The 21,889-nt window shown below is 39.4% G+C and overlaps 2 protein-coding genes and 1 long non-coding RNA gene across 4 annotated transcripts in view; 1 reads left to right on the top strand and 2 right to left on the bottom strand.

The window, feature by feature from the left end:
* The window catches only part of LOC139974640 (uncharacterized), a 199,104-nt gene that overhangs the window by 54,840 nt on the left and 122,375 nt on the right, over nucleotides 1-21,889 (top strand). The window lies entirely within an intron of this gene.
* LOC139975238 (uncharacterized) lies at nucleotides 3,240-4,071 on the bottom strand. Its single transcript, XR_011795702.1, has 2 exons — nucleotides 3,867-4,071; nucleotides 3,240-3,506 (listed from the first exon to the last, which is right to left on the bottom strand). It is a non-coding gene; the product is annotated as an uncharacterized lncRNA (long non-coding RNA).
* Nucleotides 7,127-21,315, bottom strand: LOC139974995 (uncharacterized). Of its 2 annotated transcripts, none has more exons than XM_071982571.1 (9): nucleotides 21,156-21,315; nucleotides 13,821-14,037; nucleotides 12,724-12,808; nucleotides 11,958-12,010; nucleotides 10,630-10,761; nucleotides 10,173-10,366; nucleotides 9,493-9,573; nucleotides 8,077-8,296; nucleotides 7,127-7,311 (listed from the first exon to the last, which is right to left on the bottom strand). In XM_071982571.1, exons 1-9 carry the CDS (start codon nucleotides 21,222-21,224, stop codon nucleotides 7,268-7,270), a joined length of 1,095 nt encoding a protein of 364 aa, XP_071838672.1. In that variant the 5' UTR covers nucleotides 21,225-21,315; the 3' UTR covers nucleotides 7,127-7,267. The 2 variants fall into 2 exon arrangements, with proteins under 2 accessions (XP_071838672.1, XP_071838674.1); XM_071982573.1 differs by having other exon boundaries at nucleotides 13,821-14,034; nucleotides 21,156-21,310.

Genomic DNA, 21,889 nt, shown 5'->3' with positions numbered 1-21,889 from the left:
CAGTAAACTATTATTATTACTGCTAGTATAAGTAGCAGGCCTAATGCACTATATATAATCAGTAAAGGCAAGGATAAATTGCAGGTTCACTGCACTATATACGCATAATACACTTATAACAATAACATATAAGTTCCATTGTGGTGACGGTACAAACCATAAGCAGTGGCGGCGGAACCGGGGGGGGCTTGGGGGGCTCAGCCCCCCCCCCAATAAAAAAGTTGAGGGGGCAAATGCATGATAAGCCCCCCCCCCCCAATATTTACCAAGGCTCCGAAACGTGCATCTGCCCATTTTTCAATGCATACTTGTCGATCTGTCCGATGCACACGTATACTATATAGGTGTAATAATTTTAGTAATTGCTGGGGGACCCTGGTCCCTCGGCCCGTCCCCTGGCTATAGACCACATTGTCACCCCAATCGCGTCTTCACGCCCCGTGAAAAGTGGAAGCAGTTAGTGTGAGTACCGGTAAGCGTAACACAACTTCGTCTTAGGCCAATGACTTGCCTCATTTCAGCCAGTTCTCCAACATCCCCTTACTTAGTGGCGGAGCGTCCATATATACAGTCAGGGGCGGATCCCCCCGCCCTCCTGACGGACTCAAATGGACTGCTGGCGCCCTTTTCAGCTTTTCACTACTTTTAACTTATTCGCGATTATTGACTATTTTATTGCGCTCTCATATATCTATTGACATTTGTCATATTCTGTTGGTGTAATTTTCCGACAAAATGGCGACGACACCTATTTGTTCTCCGTTTATCTGCAAATTAGCAAGGCCCGGAAAGGGTCATTTCCTGCAATCTAGGGAGTAACTTTTCTCAAAAATTTTCTGTACGCTCCGCGCCAACCTGTGGTGGCGCTCCGCTTAGATAGTGTCGAAAGCGCCCCTACAGACCATTCTTGTCCCCCCTGACCAATACCCCTAGCTCCGCCACTGCCCTTACTACACTCAAAAACGTCTTTGCGAGTACACTACGAGTAATAGCTACTCTCTTAAAACACCATCGAATATACAAATTACAATGTTTTTACAGACTTTTACGTGCAATCTGAGAAATTGCAGGCTTGAGACCCATATTTTAGGGCTAGGTATTCGCAGCATAAAACACTCGGGAAGTGCCGTTTCCGGCCATCTGGGGGTTTGAAAAAACCCAAAATTTTCTTGTACGCTCAGCGCCAACCGATGGTGGCGCTCCGCTTAGATAGTCTCCACACATTAGCCCCCCAATAATTTTTCCGTTACGCCGCGCCTGACCGTAAGTTGCATGTTTTTAATTAAAATCCACCTACGCAGCTCTTTTCTTAACTTCTGAAGTGGAAAAGCCAGCCAGCCAGACAGACAGACAGACGAATGGACGGACAAACAAAGTATAAATGATTTTCAAATTATCGGGTGCACGAGTCAATGAATAGGTCTATATGTACGTATAAACCAAAATTCTCCTGTGCATGTACTTAATGAATTTTGGAAATCATGGAGTCTACTTAAGTCTTTGCCAGTCTTAAGTCGTACTCGGATACTTGTATTGTTACTTACGTTATATATAAACTTATGTTGCATTCATACTTAAATGAATTTGGAAATTGTGTACTCTTTTAATTGTTTTTATCATCTACCTTCTCGAAGGTCTTTATAGTGTTACTTATGTAATATTTATTATTAATATTATTTAAGTAGCAATACAACTATTCGAGTATATAGAGCAATATATTCATTATAAAAGTATACTATCCAAAACGTTTTGATATAAATTTCATTAAAGCTTTCTCCTATCTTGGATACTGGAATAACTAAACGTTACCGGCTTGCATTTTCATTTTATCATAACGACATATACGATATAGCCATACTGTAAGTGTTATCCTTTAACATGTTATTTCGGCCCATAAATATTTCTCTTCCCTATGTTGAGATACAGTGGCGTAGGAAGGTACTTTTGAGTGGGGGGGGGGCTGAAGACTGATGGCCGGCCTGGGGGAGGGGTCTAAGGGGAGGGGGTGTCCCCCTCCCCTTTGGAATTTGTTTGCATTTCAAGGTGGCCTCAGATGCAATTTGGTGCAATATAGCACACTTCAACTCTCACTCCATTTTGTAAAGAATTTTGCATTTTCACCTGGCCTTCAATGCAATTTGGTGCTCCAAATGAGATTTTTTTCTCATTTGGAAATGAAAAAGGGGTTTTCTGACTTGCGGAGCGGGGGGCGGAATGATACTTCCGCCCCCCCATATTTTTCACTGGGGGGCTGGCGCCCCCCCCAGCCCCCCGGTTCCTACGCCCTTGTTGAGATATGTATTGCTTCTGACACGCCGACCCCTATAGTCTGATTGTATAGACTTGGTAATTGAGACACTTTAATCAATGAGCCCCTGATCATAGAAAGGGTTATTTCTCAAGAAATAAATATTATACCGAAAGCTACTCAATTCAAAAGTTTTTATTCGAACCACTGTTCAGAGAGTAGAGGGAATGTTATATTTTCTTGTATTGAGCTATTTGGGAAGTATATTTTTTACATATTTTTTTTATTGATATCATCTATATGTTAAGTGGTCTCAACTCTGGAATTGATCTTTAAAGCATCTTTAAAGCATATTAAAAAAAATAATCAAATTAAAGGTCAAGTGTTAAAAAATTACCCCTTGGACGATTTTCACGACATCACAATTAATTATTTGCCTATGAATTCATCCTTCAAGCTTCTAGTGGCTGTGGATTTTTGAAAATATTTGGACATAATTAAAAACAAGTATACACTATGACTATAGTTCAGTTTTACTTCATAAACAAGGTAGGACCACTTGCATTTGCACGACAATCCAACAACTTGATCCGCTCTCACCCCCCCCCCCTCCCCTCCCGCCTATCAAACATCGAAACTGTAGGTTCATCCGTAGATGAAGATGATGACGTTGCGTCAAGTATGTATCACGAGGCTCTTGGAAAGTGGACATAGATACTACACATGACCAGGTCAAAGGTTAGCTGAGCCCGATAGTATAGGAAGCCACTAAATACTAACCCGCGTAGCGGTTCGGTTCTTCGGTAAGGATCCCGAGCGAGAATGATCTCACCTGACGTCACAGTCTTGCATAACTACGTAGATGCACATGTTGTACATTTCACGTGTACAGTGCGGGTACGAGCTCGTGTAACACGTACGAATTGCCGGGCCAAGTCCCGCTCGCGATTAAGTAAAAGAGGTGAAAATAGGAGACAAGTACACAAATATATCCAAACGTTTCACGGTTTATTCTTGACATTTTAAGTTAACAAATGTATATAAGAAAGCTGCAATAAAGTACTGTTGTATTTATCTTTATATCTCAAGTATAGCAGGTCTCACAAGTTATTACACAGAGTTAACTAACCTCCAAGACCTGGTTGTGTACATATATCATTTTAAAAACTGTGAGTACCGTTTCAAACCCATATATCTATCTTCATCTCAAGTAACAGGTCTCACAAGTTATTACATAGAGTCAACTAACCTCCTAGACCTGGTTGTGTACAAATATCAAATTTAAAGCTGCAAAATTCACTTCAAACGTTTAGATCTATCTTCATCTCAAGTAACAGGTCTCACAAGTTATTACATAGAGTCAACTAACCTCCTAGACCTGGTTGTGTACAAATATCAAATTTAAAGCTGCAAAATTCACTTCAAACGGTTAGATCCGTCTTCATCTCAAGTAACAGGTCTCACAAGTTATTACATAGAGTCAACTAACCTCCTAGACCTGGTTGTGTACAAATATCAAATTTAAAGCTGCAAAATTCACTTCAAACGGTTAGATCCGTCTTCATCTCAAGTAACAGGTCTCACAAGTTATTACATAGAGTCAACTAACCTCCTAGACCTGGTTGTGTACATATATCATTTTAAAAACTGCAAGTACCGTTTCAAACCGCTATTATATCTATCTCTATCTCGTAGCAGGCCTCACAAGTTATTACATAGAGTCAACTAACCTCCAAGACCTGGTTATTTACAAATATCATTTAAAAACTAGAAGTACCGTTTCAAACCGCTATTATATCTATCTCTATCTCGAGTAGCAGGTCTCACAAGTTATTACATAGAGTCAACTAACCTCCGAGACCTGGGCAAAATAACGTAATTCGGGAACCGAGAGCGCCGAGCACAGTTGCACCCGAAACCGAGTTCCGAGGGCACTCGAAATGGTCCGACCCGCTGTAGGGGTTAGTATTTAGTGGCTTCCGATAGTATAAGGTCTTTGTTCAGCCGTGTGCATATCATTTATGTGTATAGATGTTATATACCTGTAAATTAGTCAAACATTCCACAAGTATAGTTTACAGCACCAAGATTATCCCTTTTCTGATTTAAACTTTCTCGAATCTCGTAATAATTTGGAGGGTCAGAACACTACTTCTCCACCCCTTCCCCTCCCCAACCCGTCCCCTTCTCTCCCAACCCGCCCCATCTTTTCCCCAATCGAAAAGTACTTTGATATTAACATTTGGCTGCAATATGGTTACCTGATTTATGTTTTTCGAATAAAGCTTTTATTCAACAGACCGCTTTACTCAAGCAAAGAAGAAACACTAAGGTTAGAGTTGGTGTGGATTATATTGGACAAGCAATTCGTTTCGCGGAATTACCTCTTTCGTTTATAAAGAACACAGCAAGGAGTGTTATATAACATTTTAGACTGAACTAAAAGGACTTTTTTTATCGCTACCCCTCTGTCATAATATACCCAACCTCGACAACCTCCCCCCCCCCCTCCATCACCCAGTCCAGCATAGTGTGTTGGATATTAAACCAATGTAGAGCGATTGTCTTTCTGTCGTGTGCCTATAAGACAGTGTGTATTCATTGTGGAACAAATAGTGAACATTATTCAAGAATCTCGTTTCTCGATTGTAGGAATAGCGACCCTCCCCCCGCCCCCGCCCCCTGAAAATAATTTTGAAACGTTTTAGCATGCTACAGTTTGGCGGCAAAATGACCATCTGTAATTTCTTGCTATTATGAACTTCTTGCTCTATAAAAGGAAAAAAACTCTGTCCGGAAAGTTGTCCAAGTTTGATTAATAATTGCTACCTTGTTTTCAATAATCCTGACTTCGGTTTGCATAATTAAAACCAACTGCTTTCGGCCAAATGATTAAAAGAAAGAATGAAGCTACACGGGTTCAATTAAAGTATTACCTCATTAATTGTATTTACTGATTGGTATACAAAAAACAACGGAATGCGGAACATTACTTATATGTGAATAAACAGAGAATGTGAAAATGTGAAAATATAGTGGTAGCAAAAACATACATATTTGTCAACACCGCGGTAAATGAAAGACATTGTAGACAGGCTTATAAACCCGCATGGAACGCCAGCATTTGTTTTCGTTGCATATGCCCATATGGTTAAAGGATTGTTTCAGGTGTCTAACATGTCTATCTTGAAAGAGCTCAAAAAGGCAAACAGAACAGTGAAGAAACTACCATGATAGCATGCTCTGTTTAGGAGATATCACGCTTTGAAGATATAAAAATTTCTTTGAAAATGACTGGTGTAGAAAGACTAACCGTGAGGGTGTGATGTCACATCCTCACTTTCTTAACATGTGTGAATATATTTTAATAAAAATTAATTACATTTTTTTCACAAATCAAAAAAACATATAATCAAAAATTCTTCAGATGTTAAATCTCTGATACTTCCCTTGACAAATATGAGATCCACATGACATATCTTTTGGTTGTAAGTCATAAGATCTCACAAAACATTTAATAAAATAACAAAGACTTTTCAGAAATGTGAGGATGTGACATCACAGCTAGTCTGATTTCAGCTTTAAACTTGAATATCTCCATAACGGAATAAGATATTTGAACAGTTTCTTCATCATTGTGTTTCTTTTATTGTCTTCTTTCATATAAGATAAACATGTATGACACCTGAACTAATCCTTTAATTGTGACTTTTGTGCTTACACTTCTGAAACTTTTGAAAAGCTCTGGTACCAAAATAAAATGCACAATCAGGAAATTTCTATATAATTTGTGAACCATCTGTTATCCAATTCAAGGTGTTTTGATATTTCAAATTGGTTAAAATATCATAAATACTTGTGTAAATGCACAAACTTTTACCGAATATCGGTTGGCTGTATGCGTAGCCAGATTTTGGTCACAAATATTTGCCAAACCCTTATTTGGTGGGGGGGGGGGGTTTGTAATTCTATCTCATCATGCTTTACATTCCAGAACCACGTGAGAAGCGCTGGCTGACTAAATACCGCCGTCATTGTGCTGATTGACTTCGAACGGTCAACATCATTGACTGGTTTTAAATTAGTTAAATTAAGCCAGAGTACTACGCTATTGTGTGTGTCTGCTGAATTTTGTTCACAGCAGATAATAGCTCTTTTGTCTCGGAGTTGCTGGCTATATAGCAGCTCGCTAATTTTCATTACGGTGATAGCCAACGTGTGTGGGTAGGACGATATACGGATCTCTTATATTGTTCTGTAGTGTTAACTCAGCATTTCCTTCCCACAAAGCATATGATTCGATAGAATCTAAATCAAACTTCACTTTAAGCTCGTATAATTATAGAATATGATGTAAAAGCCATTCATTAAAATTAGACAAAGGTCAACCTATAGACACACTCACAATTTCGTCATTCTCATGGTTAATCAGAGAACGATGTAAGCCTCTTTGGACGTTGCTTCAAATAGAAAAGAAGGGTCAGTACCCTGAACCAATTGACCAAGTGGTCGGCCATGGAAAGGACAAATATGTTTGGGGGTTCATTTTCTACTGCAGAGAAAGTAAAAACATGAAGACTTCAAAAAAATAACGCAAGTTTTTGATCAGCTAGAAATCCAACATATTTGGTGTTTTAAATATTACACTGGAAGAACTATGATATATTTGAAGAATGTCAACAGGAGAAATTAGTAAACCAGTGAAGTTTAACAATCAGAAACAAAAGAGAATCCCTAGATTATTATAAATTTCTACCATAGAAAAGCAAGAATCTGATTTTTTTAATTATTTTATATATATTTTTTTATAGGAGGTATACAGACCAAATATACTTGACAGACTAAATATTTAATATTCAAGGATATATGTGTTTGTTGTTGAAAGTCCAAAGATATGCAAATCACATTTACAGAAATGATGCATATATAGAAATCAAATATCTATCGATTTATTTCTGTTTTATTACACCAAAGCTCGTAAATAATCTCGGAAGACTGAAGGGGTTCGAGTTGTCTTTTCTAGGCCACACAGACATCTTCTGGATCAGCTCCAGGTTGGTCACCTGCAATGATAAAGTAGGCATAGAGAGTATATGACAGAGGTCATTGTAAGAAGATTATAATAGTGACCCACTTTCATTATTTGAAAATGAACCTTGGATTTAGTTTTAAAATAATGACCTTATATTACGTGATATGGGATTATACAATAGAGTATCACCGAAAAGATTAACGAGATTAACACAATACGCTGCTTTAAACCAGGATTTACCATCATATGGGACCCGGACACTAGAGAGGTGACCAAGGACCCTTTCCCCTCCTCAACTTCCAATAATTTTCAAAATTTATTGGGATGCAGGCATGGTGCCCTCCCCCCTACAACCCAACAGTCAACAATTACACCATCACTAAACTTTGGTCTGAGCCCTGTCCGCCTCACCACGCCACCCCCCCCCCCCCTCCTCCTCACTACCTCTCCAACTCCAAAATGTTAACCCTGTGTCGGGGCCGCTGTAGCATACTAACAGAGAGATTTACGAATTCACCATGCTCCACTGTCTTCCCCACCCACCACCCCTCACCCATCCCACCCCATCCCCTTCCTCAGACCATGTGTCTATAATATTCAGATATTTGGTCAATATGTTTTACATATATATGCTCACCATGACCAGCCACAGGCGGTAATATCACTACTTCTTAACATTGTTTAAAATGTTTCCCCTGCCCCTCCCCTGCCCCTCTACCTCTGCCGCCCCTCCCGCCCCTCCCAACCCCTCCCACCCCTCCCACCCCTCCCATCTCAGATCTGCAGATGGACTTACCGTGATCCTCTCTGATATTGTCACAGATACTTCTATATTCACTGGTAGAGATAAGGTTATCAAAGGCAGCATTCCACCAGGTTAACAACTCAAATTGGTCCTTGGGGGTCATGAGACCAGGTCCACCATTGGCGCATTGATCAGAGGGTGGCGTGAAGACCAACTCTATATCCGGGTGTTCGTCCAGAAAGGCTACCTTAGGGAGGAATCCGACATCAATCTGCATTAGGAAAAATTTAAAAAAATAAGTCAATCTGTGATATAGTAGTTTATAGTAATGGTCACACAAGTTAATATCAATGTTCTACGAGTGTCAGAGGTTCTACATTCTGTGGAGTGTTAGCTCAGTGGTTAACGCCGGTGCCTTCCAATCATAAGTTCCCCGGTTCGAGTCACTCCAAGATTAATGTATGTCGTCCAGTTACAGAGTTGTTGACAATTAACAATGATTCATAATCATGGACGTTAAATATGAATGTAAGAGACTGACTTCGGTCAGCTTGCGGCTTTGATAAGCCAATGATGGCTTCTTCGCGAGTTCCTGCTTGCAGGAGGATCTAAAATACAAACATACATACATACATACATACATACACACATACACACTAGTTAGAGCGAAGGTACAGACAGAAGCAACTCTTTTTTACTATGCTTATATACATAGGTTAATCAATCTTCATGGTAGGATGGTAGATTGCTCAATCCTTTAACGTCGGAAGAGTTCGTAGACGGTATATGAGCAAGTTTGGGAGCCGGTTTTGTATTTACGAACCGAATTGGACACCGTTCCGGCTATTGACTGACAGCTATGGTGTACAGGTACAACTCAATAGATAGTAACTATTTGCTATCCACATGGGCGTATACCGGGCAAGGCTAGACCAATAGGGACTCGCCGTTACTTTCGAGACCGCCATAATTAGATATTACCTATCCTCTTTGATAAAATTAAGGTTTGTTTACACTTGTGCTTTTAAGACTATTTTTATGCCAACATATTGTGAGCTTCTGAATCACTAGTGAAAGCAGTAATTTCTTTTGGGTTGGTTTTGGTAAATATTATTCCTTTTTTTTTGGCAATGATAAAATCTGAAACTAAAAACGTTGCATTTCATTAGGAACTGTAGAACTTACCTTTCAACAAAAGTGAAGTAAAATTCCAAAAATTATTTTATACCAATATAAAAAAAAAATTCTGGACAAAGAAATTTGTGGTATCGTTATCGCAAAAGATTCATTAAAAAATGTATCCATTGGTCATATTTTGACCAATTATCGTATTAGTAATTATTACTGAAATTTTACTTAAGTAGGCCTAATACCGAAACACACAAAAGTCAATTTGTCATCTCTTACGGTTCACTGAACTGAAAAAAAAATAAATAAATATGTTGGCGCTACTCAGTAATAAGTTACCTCTCCAGAATTCAATGCAGCAACGGCCTCTTCTTCCGTTTGGTAATGGATAACTTGTGAATTGCTGAGGGGATCGAATCCCTAGAAAATCAACAAATATGAAACTATCCTGTAGAGAAACTGACAAAGTGTACTCCCAAAGAATTGAACAAATGGGTGAAAATGTCAACCACTACCTCTCCCTCCTCTCCTCCCTCCTCTTCTCTCCTCCCTCCTCTCCTCCCTCCTCTCCTCCCTCCTACCCTCCCTCCTACCCTCCCTCCCTCCTACCCTCCCTCCTACCCTCCCTCCTACCCTCTCTCCTACCCTCCCTCCTACCCTCCCTCCTACCCTCCCTCCTACCCTCCCTCCTACCCTCCCTCCTACCCGCTCTCCTACCCGCTCTCCTACCCTCTACCCTACCCTCCCTCCTCCGTCCTCCCGCCCCTCTTTCTAAGCCTCCTTATCTAGGCGCATCCACCCGTAGAGTATAATATACACTTGTAAATAATGATTAATTGATAAATTCCTGAATGCGTAAAATTGGAAGAAAGTGAAAGTGTGCGAATAAAATATGTTACATGAGAATTGTTATTCTATAGGTTGTAATAGTACATTTGTAAGGCGGAGACATGTAAGGGGTAAATAAAGGTAATCCATTACTTGTATTGAAAACTGTTGGTCAAATATTTCAAACGTACGGTAGGATTATATCGTGACAGACAGCGCTCATCAATCCACCAACCATCTAAAAAGCCGACAGTTTGTCCGGCAAAGTTTGGCCAGTTTAACGGACTCGATGTTCCTGCTTTCGCATAGAAGACGGGTTGTAGGGCCTTCTCGATCGGAGTGGAAAATGCAAAGGTCCGTGCACGATCCCTGGTATGGTACCAGCCTGTTATGAACGAGAGGATGAACACAGTGATTTCATCAAATTAACCTTAGAGTTTATAAATATTTAATTTTGATATATTCAGCACCTATACCATTACTAAATAAGAACTCAAACTTATCAAGCAACGTTTGGAACTTATAGCAAAGTAATTGTGATGAGTAATAATGCAAGAATCTTACCAGTGCTTAGGGTATAAACGGTAGATCAGAGTGCGTATGCATAGATGAGACAGGTAATAGAGGAATGAATTATATGTTACTTACCAATGCATGCGTCATACCAAGAACTGCCCATGAGACCCATACCACCACGTGGTCTCTGTCCTACTTGGGAATCCCAGCATCGCTCATACAAGTCCCATACAAGGCGACAATTCTTATTGGCAATTTGGCAGACTGAAATAAAAGAGAAAATGACTTTTAATCAAACCAGTCTAAAGTTGTAAAATTCCTTTTTTGTTTTTTAACTACATTGGATTTGCTTGCGTGATATATTTTTTATAGCACCCTTGATGTATCCTGCAAAAAGTCTAGAATCAGGGGCAATAAAGGACAATATTTCCAAATACGGAGATACGCTTTTTTCATTATCTGGGGGGGGGGGGGGGGGGGGGGTGGGGGGAGGGAAATCCCAGAAGATCAGCCTCTTCTGATATTTCTTGTTCTCTAGCGATTTTTCAAGCATTAAAGCGGTCATGCATTCAAGCGATATTTCTAGCATTACAAAAAATATATATATATCAGAAAGATGCATTTACTCTGAAATTGTCTTCTCAGCAAATCATTATGGAGGTATCTTACTGTGCATGCTAAAAGTTTATGTACATATATATGCATCTTCGTGTTCCCCTGAAAATAGTTTGTTTAGAGTGGGGGGGGGGAGGGAACCTCTTAACCCTTTCCCTCCCCACCCCCGGCTGCAAGGCCCATGATCATGGTGCCAATCCCTTTTTCTTTAATTCGATCTTCTTAATCAGTATAGATTAAGATAAGGGGGGGGGGGAGTCCATATTAGGGGGAAAGTCCATATTAGGGGGGTATATGGTTAACTGAGGAGATATAATACATGCTTTGATAAAGCCAAATATGTCTCTATTTTCGTGACATCTGCATGTATTTAGACTGATAAATATACCACAACTGCACAAACTGGTTTGTAATTTTTCAATGGATCAGATTGAAACAAGTATATAGGGGCTGCAGGTGTGTGGTGAAATTATACAAATATATTCATTTTTAAAGAAATAGTGCGTTTCTTAGGAATATGTGAGTTGGTCCTTAAGTTTATAGCTGTAAGTGTAACTAGGCTAATTTGTATGTTCAAACCATGTATTTTGACAATAAAAGCACTTCTATAATGTATCTTACGCGGTTCGAAGCATTCTTAGGTACAGACGTTAACTGATTTTCAATTAAACCTCCGATTTGACTGTGACTATACCATACATACAAGTTAAAGTGTATACCGGCTTTCATACAACTGACATAACATTACACTGTAATCTATAAAGAACGAAAGTGGAGGGAATTATTTATCCCCAATTTTGGGCCCAAAAATAAGGGGGGGGGGGGGGAGAAGGAAGAAAGCATACCAGCATTGGTCACATCGACGTCATATCCACGAATAGTTCCGGAATCTTCGTCCCTGTGTGAAAATGTGTAAATTTAGTAAAACTTCAATGTGAAACAGACACACTTCTCTCTCTCTCCACATATATACAGGTATCGGTGAAATAATTGTGGCCCAGCCTCTGCTCTCGAGGCCGTCTTGCGGCTAAAGAATATCTTGGTGACTGCTATTCGAAAGAAAATTCAGTCATATGAGTAAAATTTGTCTGTCCCAATGAAGACGGTCAAATATAATAGTTGCAGAACAGAATTTTGAACAATTTAAGGGTGTGAAGACTCGCGCAAAACGAAACGTCTAATGCCGGTTATCTGACCTAGTTTCGAATGAAGTGTAACAGAAGTGTTAGACACCACCATCGATCCCAGAAAATGCACACCAGCTTGCTACCGTCGGTAATTAGACACTAGTGTACAGTCAGTACATACAGCTGCGGTCAATACCCACAGCACAGTGTATACACGATAAAGAGATGGACATCTCAGGTCAAGCTAAAGATAACAAGGTATCACATTTCATTCCTCTCTGCATTTTGTAGCGACACGAACAAATTGTCACTTGCAAGCAACAGAAATTTTTTTTTTTTCGCACGCGGTTTTGGGCGAGTCTTCAATGCCTTTAAGCTTTTTCAAAATCAGCATTCATAGTCTACAAACTTCATGATGAGAACTGATTGATTTTCAATAACAATTAGCGATAAATGTTTAAACAAACATATCTGCATATCTTACAAATACTGAGTATTAGATCCGAAATGTCCAATCTGGAAGACCCAAATTTTGTCTTCACTGGAAACGCCCGGATATGTTCGAGCATCTGTGGAGGAGACGAAAACCAACTAGTAAATACTGTTCTGGATTTTCCAACTCACTACGATTTCAATTATATTTATAAATATATATATATCTATATACATATATATATATACACTACGATTTCAATTATATTTATATATATATATATATATATATATATATATATATATATACATATACATATATATATATATATATATATATATATACATATACATATACACACATATACATATACATGTCTATATACATATACATATATATATATATATAAATACATACATATATATATACATACATATATATATATAAATATATATACATATATATTGTATATGATGATGATGATATACATGTTGTATATATGTTCGAGTAGTAGCCAGGGTCCATGCACATCATGATTTTTAATTAAGGGACGGGAAGTAAACCTCAAATTTACCGCAAATGCCCGTTATATAAGTAGCGTTATGTTGTCTATACGGAACGCTTATCACTTCAACCTGACAAAAGGGTTACATAATACGTTAATAGCACCTGGGTGCACGTCACATGACCTTCATGGTATATATACCAGGGTTGTCCAACCTTTTGCAGAGGAGGGCCACATGGAATGATTATGATGAAGGAGAGGCCGCATGAACCCTACACTCGATTTTTCGATTTTTTTGCCCGAAGCCACTGATTGATTTTCCTTCCTGATAAAAAAGATGAATAAAGTTCAGCCGCCTCCCCCCCCCCCCCCTTCCTCCGCTGAGAGAGTGTCACACAAACTAACCTGTATGCAGTTTTTTTGGGCCCAGATTAAGGTTCGAATGATTGATTATATAGCTTCAAATTGTTATCAATAAATCTGCTCACTAAAATTTCGCACCGTAGAGCATCTCTGGCGGGCCGGACGCAACCCTGCGGCGGGCCGGACTGTGGCCCGCGGGCCGTAGGTTGGACAACCCTGTATACGGTACTACGTTTTCCTATACTGTGGAGTGCAGAGGTCAATTCGATGATATTCTTACCACTACTGCTTGAAGTTCCATCGGCGTTGAGGTAATATTGGTTACCATTTTTAACTACCCCGATAAAAGCCAAGATGAGGGCCACTGCGGCGATCACGTTTGCGATAATAACGCAAACAGTGATCAGCTTCCCTGTCTTGTCGTCCATTTTGTTGTCTTCGTCTTGGATAATATGAGATTTGTCACCGTTTGGGGTGTCAGAACTTGCCATTCCCTGCTAGAGAGAGAAGAGAAAATATGTATCAATATACAACAACAACAGTGGCGGAGCGTTCACACAGTCAGAGGGGGCGGATGCCCCCCCCCCCCTGACGGACTCAAATGGACTGCTGGCGCCCTTCTCAGTTTTTTACCACTTTTTACTTATTCGCGATTATTGACTTTTTATTGCGCTCTCAAATACCCATTGACATTTGTCACATTTTGTTGGTGCAATTTTCTGACAAATGGCGATGACACCTATTTATTCTTCGTTTATCTGCAAATTAGCAAGGCCTGGAAAGGGTCATTTCCGGCGATCTAGGGAGTTTCTGTACTCAATTTTTTTTTGTACGCTCCGCGCCAATCTGTCGTGGCGCTCCGCTTAGATAGTGTCGAAAGCGCCCCTACAGACCATTCTCTCCCCCCTGACCAATACCCCTAGCTCCGCCACTGAACAACAACAACTATAACAACAACAATAATAATAGCAAAACAACAAGGACGACTAAGAAATGAATCTGTAAAAGTGAACAGAAAGGAAGCGACAGATCGATAACATCAGAGAAGGGAAGCGACAGATCGATAACATCAGAGAAGGGAAGCGACAGATCGATAACATCAGAGAAGGGAAGCGACAGATCGATAACATCAGAGAAGGGAAGCGACAGATCGATAACATCAGAGAAGGGAAGGGAAGCGACAGATCGATAACATCAGGGAAGGGAAGGGAAGGGAAGGGAAGGGAAGGGAAGGGAAGGGAAGGGAAGGGAAGGGAAGGGAAGGGAAGGGAAGGGAAGGGAAGGGAAGGGAAGGGAAGGGAAGGGAAGGGAAGGGAAGGGAAGGGAAGGGAAGGGAAGGGAAGGGAAGGGAAGGGAAGGGAAGGGAAGGGAAGGGAAGGGAAGGGAAGGGAAGGGAAGGGAAGGGAAGGGAAGGGAAGGGAAGGGAAGGGAAGGGAAGGGAAGGGAAGGGAAGGGCAAAACACTTTCAAGCAAACGAAAATGAAATAAAAACAAACTTGCGTTGTAGTTCTTTGGGACAAATTATAGGAAGAATGCAATGCATTTGCTGAATCTAACAGTAACAGGTAAAGACGTGTATATATGCATAGTAGCATGTATTACCGCTAAAACATACATGTCGTTGTGGAACATACATGTCGTTGTGGAAGAAATATTACGCACCGCAAACATTGATATTGTCAGGGTCATATTTAGTCACTGGCAAAGGCATGTAGTATGAAGTGTGAAGTGACCCAGTTGCAGTCAATGTTTGAATACAACGACTTTATAGAATAGGGAGTGTGAGATCAAGAATTTAGGCCTCTTGTATATATACAGGGGCAGACAGTGGCATAAACTGCTGCCTGTTCTGTGATCCAACAGGTGATACAGGGAACTGGAACAAGCGCTGCGTCTAGAGCGTTGGACCATAGAGCTATAAACAGACCTCCATGGTTGGACTAAACTAAATGAAACTTAAGTGCATGAGACTTTGAAACCTTAGTCAGGGGCTCGAACACAGCGGTGTACCGGTATACGCAGTCGTTTTGCTGGTAGGCCAATCCATCCTTTTAACTGTATGTGAGAGGGGGGGGGGGGGTGATAGTATACATACCTGTTTGCCTTAAACATGCTGCTCATGGTGAGTAGAAAGCTGCCCCCACCCCGCCCCTTCCCTTCGTTTATTTCAACTATAACGTAAAAGGTCCAATCTGAGCAGTTTATTAGCATACATAACAACGCGTTATTTTCTTTGATACTTTTGAAAGTCATATTGCTTCCATAAATTTTCATTGATAAATCCTAGGAACTACTTTCCTCAAGGGACGCAGTTAGATTTATCTAATTATTTCGAAAATTATCATAAAGAACGTAAGAATCTGATGTCATAATATTTCTCCGAATATAAAGTTAAGCTAAAAAAAAAAAATTGATGACGACCTTTATGTGAGATGTCGGTGATCGTTCAACCCCCCCCCCCCCCTCCCGTATGCTTTATTTTTTGTTTGCCAAAAGAGGTTCTGGCGAAGTTCGGCGGAATAATAGTTTTAGAAACATAGATGGTAATTGTGTTTGTATTATCTCTATAAACACTAAGTGACATGCCAGCCATACTAAATTGTGCATTTTGTGTCCATTTTTACTGGAAATGTTGCTTATTATTAAGGTCGAAAAATGGATCACATATGGCACCATTTTGCATTTCAGCCCTTCTTCGAAAGCAAAAATTGTCCACCCCTCCCCTTAGACCCATCCCCCAGGACGGCGATCATTCATGCCTGACGCCCACCTAGTGGAAAATCCTGGATACGCCCCTGGGTCAAGGACGGACATTGTGGTTGCCTATATAGTATGCTAGTTTGGAAGTTTTGCTTAAAAAATCAAAGACGCATTCGTTGATCACCTTCGTGGTATTTGCTAGCTACCTGTGAATTGATTGTGGTCACAAACCAATATACCGACCTTCTTTATTCTTCAAATATTAGAAAATAATTAATATTCACCTTACCCTATATTGATTGGTCACCCTACAAAATTATAACAATAGATATCTGTTTACCTTTTTACAAAGACGGTTACTTTACAAAGTACTTTTGTAGAATTACGGGTAACCTTGCGTTGATGATTTTTTAATCCCCAAGTGGACTAAAAGACAAACTGTCTCCATTTTTTCCTTCTATTTCTGAAAACAAATCGTTACCTTTGAATTAAAAGGTCACAAAAGCACCTCTTTTGTTCGATGAATTATTTTCAATTACAATAACAGTACAGAAAAATGACATTGACAAATCCTTTGTTTTTATCAGTCTTTTGTTTTTCTTCTTTTTTTTCGTTCAAAACAATTAAGTGAACAATAGACTGCAAAAGTTTGGGCGAGGTTAAACCTCGGTTTCAGCTTTTGATAAGGGGTAAAGCTAATAGACGGTGACGGGAATGAAAACAACAAGGTCAACTCTGATTAAAGTCTGGTCTCTCGTATACGTCAAAATACTGCATGGATAGTTAGGTATCATCCCTATTGCTATACAATTAATTGTTCTGCCCCGAGCAATTATTTTACAATTTTTTCTGACAGGTTACTTCGAATTTCACGCAGGACACGAAATACAAATAATACCTTGGAGTTGATCAGATTTAGTTCATTAAAGGCTTTACGCTAATCTAAGAGTTGATCTTCAGAATAGCCACTCCTTTAAACGTCTATGGACAACAATATTATAAAGTAACGATCCATAGAGGCGCGGATCCGGGGGGGTCCAGGGGGTCCGGACCCCCCCTGCTCTTGGCCCAAAAAAAAAAAAGAGAAAAAAAAAGAGAAAAAAAAAGAGAAAAAAAAAGAGAGAAAAAAAGAGAGAGAGAAAAAATAATTTAATTAAACGCCAATTTTAAACATGTAGGACGTCAGAAGGGCGGTTATCCTTACAAGTCAGCCAGGTGTGTCTTTTCCGTCAAATGAACTATAGTGTGCACGAGTGCTACACGTGCAAAAAATGCCTAAAAATCTCATTTTTCAGACCCAAAAGTTTCAAAATTGAGGTGGTGTTCGAATTGTTTTGGGCGGTGAGGTGGCAGAGCGGTAGGCTGCATAGGATGCGCCGACGAATTCTTCATGAGAGATCGTTTTCTGCGGTGAGAAGGCATAAAACTGTTCTCCGATCAACAATGGGCAAGGAACGTCTCACAGCTCTTGTTCTCATGAACACGTATTATAACACTCATATCGACACTGACGAAGTGGTCCGAAAGTTCATTGAGAAACATCCACGGCGTTTGTTCTCTCCAATCTACCATGAATAGATCATCAATAACACTATCTAACTCGTACTGATGCAGATACAATTCGAGTGAGTTTTTGTAGGTGCTTTGAATGGCTAAATTGAAGGGGGTTCCCTGTTGTACTTAAATATCCAAGAATTTCACAATGGATAGAGGGAAACCCACTCCCCTTAGACCCTAGGATCACTGGAGGCCAAACCCCTCACCCTTCCAGAATCCTGGATCCGGCCCTGCATCAAACAGTGGTGACGGAACGGGAGGGGGATTGGTGGCTAAAGGCATGATTTTTGTATCATCTCAACTCATCTGATATGTATTACCATATTTCATAGATTGTTTTTTTCTCATCAATTGAGAAATTGCAGACATGAGATCCATATTTTCAGGCTAGGTACATGCAGCTTAGAATACTCGGGAAGTGCCGTTTCCGGCCATCTGGGGGGGTTTGTAAAGCCAAAAATTTTCTGGTACGCTCCGCGCCAACCGATGGTGGCGCTCCGCTTAGATAGTCTTTCGATCAGGCGCGGCTGGACCAGTCAGACCCCCCTCTGTCAAAAATCCTGCATCCGCCCCTGCCATATCTTCAAGCAATACCAAGAGCCTCGGTCGTCTGAATAGGTTTCTGTCCTTCGTAGATTCATGTTTTGTGATTTAAATAGACCTATATAAGAGTTAATTGTCTAAACTCCATCTGATATAATGGCCTCAAAGTGTTGGCATCGGATGCTGCCGGCATATCCTTTGATCATTCTTCACGGTTGAGTAATGATGCATACAGACCTCAAAAATATTCATCAATGCAACAATCCACCAAACCCACTCTAGTAAATTACTCAAACTAAGTCCCAGTTTGTTTGTTAACATATCGTGGGGAATAAATTAAGGCCTACTTTTTTCCCGTCGTTTTCGTTATAGAGAAATGCCTAAATTTACATCTTTTATACTTCACTAATTGAGATAAATAACCTAGATAAACAATAAAACGATGATATGGGATTTTTTTAATTTCGATTTATTTTTTCAACAAAAAAAGATAGCTGTTTTAATATATTCTAATAAAAATGTTTTGATCAGAGAGTTTGATCAGTAAGCGGCCCAGTTTAGTATCGTAGTATCGTTTAGTATCCCAACGCAACGCGTCACGAAAAACAACAGTAAAGTATACAATCTGGATTATTTAATATGTTTTCTAAATATTAACTTCAAATGGGATTATAAAATAGATCACACAGAAGCCTAATAGTAATACTTGGTGATATCAAAATGCGATGACCGCTGTTTGGCTGTTATACACCGGAAGCACATATATCTCCCACACTATAATTCTGATAACACTAATTAATTCATATATACAAATTGTATCATAATATTCACAAAAATAAATATGAAAGGGTATATGCAGAAACCAAACAAATATTATCAACCTATGTGCAAAGCCGCCCCCCCCCCAAAAAAAAAACGCAGCTCAGCAAAGACTTAAAGGGAGATATCACACATTTTATGTTCCATGATACCGTGATGACACTGCCGAAGACTTGATCAAGTCTAAATATGACGTCATCGAGCCACATGCGCGTCAATGTTTTATCTTTTTCTTACTTTACTCGTATTTTCTTTCTATTCTCTGTTATAATGTTTATTTTCTGTAATTTTCTGTAACTGAGATGGATTTTGCAGTGTCGAATTGAATAAAAATTAAAAAAATATCAAATAAAAATAAAAAAATAAATAAAAAACATGTAGCTCTTTATATACATATTGGTCTTCAGTAGTTTCAGTGTCAACACTGTTAACTTTCTACCTTGAAAAATATAAAGAGAAAACGAAACGAAAGAGAAATGGTTAAAGAGTTTCAGATCATATAAAGGCACTATATGACATCACCGTTTTTAATAACTTAAACAGCGCTCCACAGAAATGACATTTTTTAATAGGATATCTGCCAAATAAAGCAAGATTTTTCTAAGCTGGTTATAAGCCTGCTGAATTGTTTGGCTTTCAAACAGATCTCTGCCATATATAAGCTTAACATAATGGTTAGGTTTGTGGCCCCTTATAGCAACTATATACAGCCTATATAACGTAATAAATATCCACATAATACATGTGATACAATATCGTCTATTTATGTATTACCGAAGGATCAATCATACAAATAAGATATATATTGAAGTTCTGTGCACCTTATATTGCCGCTTTCAGTATACTCCCTTAATTTAAAAGCACATGTTACATCGAATCCCTCCTTCTCAACTTCACAATAGATTTACGAAACAGAAGGAACAGTTTTTGGCGGTATTTGAACTGCGGTAATTCCATGCTTAGTAACTTTTTTCAATTCACTTCTTATTTGTCACACTGTTTCACGTTACTTAGCCTATAACAATGACTTGATTGTTAAAGTTGTACGTAGGTCGCTTGTTTAAATACTTGAGAAAGAGAAGAAACATTCTTTATATACACACTCTAAACTCAAGAATGCTATCAACAGCTAATACGATGTATGTTTTTTCACATGTCTGTGTGCAGATGTTCCGCTGGCAGCATAATCAGTGATGGCTTCTTTTGTATAACAATGATTAACGCTATTCAAGAGGGAGTCCGGTATGATCAACGAATTGGTCCGCCACAATGATTGCTATACCTAAACGAGCGCACATCCGTGTTACCGAAAGCGCACACTGAATGAAAAGTATACGGAGACTAATATATATATATAGGTTTCCGCATATAAAACGGGGAGCCCGGGTTCGAATCCCGGTGGAGGCTGGAAGTTTTTTTCACTGTTCTGGATTTTCCAACTCATTACGTTTTCAATTATATACACATTCCGAAATGATCACCATCAACAAGAAAAATCTACTCAGCTGATGTTACACAGATTAAATGTGTGTGTTCTTTTTGCAAGTTTAAAGTTTGTTTTTAACATTCCATGGATACGATTACATATCAAATAGTTCATAAAACAAATTGTTAACAATATCAGATACAGTAAACAATGAGTAGAATATAACTTATATCAGACTAATGGAAAGTTTGAGCAGATGTTTTGTACCGTGTCAAATGTTACACTATGATATTATTGAGGAAGCTTGTTAACAGTATCATCAACTGTTTCTTTAAATCCAAAATTTGAACATTTGAGAGTGGGGAGGTGGGATTATCCCATGTCAATCACTTTTATGCTATACGTATCCCAAACAAACCATATGCCGCTTACTATAACCGGTTATAATTCGATATGGGCTTACAAAGTATTGCTGTGGATTTATAATTATATCATATCTATATATGCTTTCGATAAATCATGCTACTTTCTTGTAAACCTAAAATGGACGAATAATTTAGAAGAACTTACCTCTTCCAATTCCAACTGTAGTACTGCAGCTGTGGTGTTGAGAGCCTGTGTAGATTTAGTTGTCGACATCAACCGAATGTCTCTCGGCCACGTATAAGCAATAATTGTGATGCTAGCTCAGTACGTAAGTGAAGTAGGCGTAACTTTAGGATGGGTGATTTTGCGCACTAGATCGTGATGTGAGGGCTATATGACTTACAATACAAAGGGTTTAATTGTTTCTTTGTAAACCACCGTTGTAAGAAGCGAAAATATGTCCGATAAAGAATGCTACTTTGGATACAGCTGTGGTATTCACTCGAGTAGTCTGTCCTTCGCCTGGGGTCGACCCTCGATCAAGATACTCCACTTGACGTAGTCTTGTCCAAGTCGTTTTTTTCTCTTTTTCTCGCGTGCAAACTGAACATGCCACAGAGTCCGTTTCTGCGCATGGGCGCAGATCCTGGTGGGGACAGCGGGACGCGTCCCCACCAACTTCTTCAGTGGTGGGTACATGATATACCGTGTCCCCATCAATTTGTCTTGACAATTTGTCTTGGCACAGTTTGACCCAGCATTGTGCAAATGACATGCAGCAGTTCCTATTTTATTATATTTATCCACAGTTGTTAAAATATAGGACGGAAATCGCATTTGCGGCAGTCTATAATTGTTTTCTGGGAGAGGAACCCAGACCCATCGTACACAAAAGTCTACTTGGATTATTTGTCCCCTGATTTTTTTCTCTGCAGGCG

The sequence above is a fragment of the Apostichopus japonicus genome, chromosome 10 (assembly GCF_037975245.1).
Source record: "Apostichopus japonicus isolate 1M-3 chromosome 10, ASM3797524v1, whole genome shotgun sequence".
Classification (NCBI taxonomy): Eukaryota; Metazoa; Echinodermata; class Holothuroidea; order Aspidochirotida; family Stichopodidae; genus Apostichopus; species Apostichopus japonicus.
The sequence above is the reverse complement of the archived record's forward strand: the minus strand, read 5'-3'. Positions and strand labels throughout refer to the sequence as shown.

Coding starts and splice junctions, on each gene's coding strand:
- LOC139974995 (XM_071982571.1), bottom strand. CDS start 21,224: ATGTCGACAACTAAATCTACACAGGCTCTCAACACCACAGCTGCAGTA. Junction 12,809..13,820: donor TGGAACTTCAAGCAGTAGTG/GTAAGAATATCA, acceptor TCTCCTCCACAG/ATGCTCGAACATATCCGGGC. Junction 9,574..10,172: donor TGTCACGATATAATCCTACC/GTACGTTTGAAA, acceptor TTGATTTTCTAG/GGATTCGATCCCCTCAGCAA.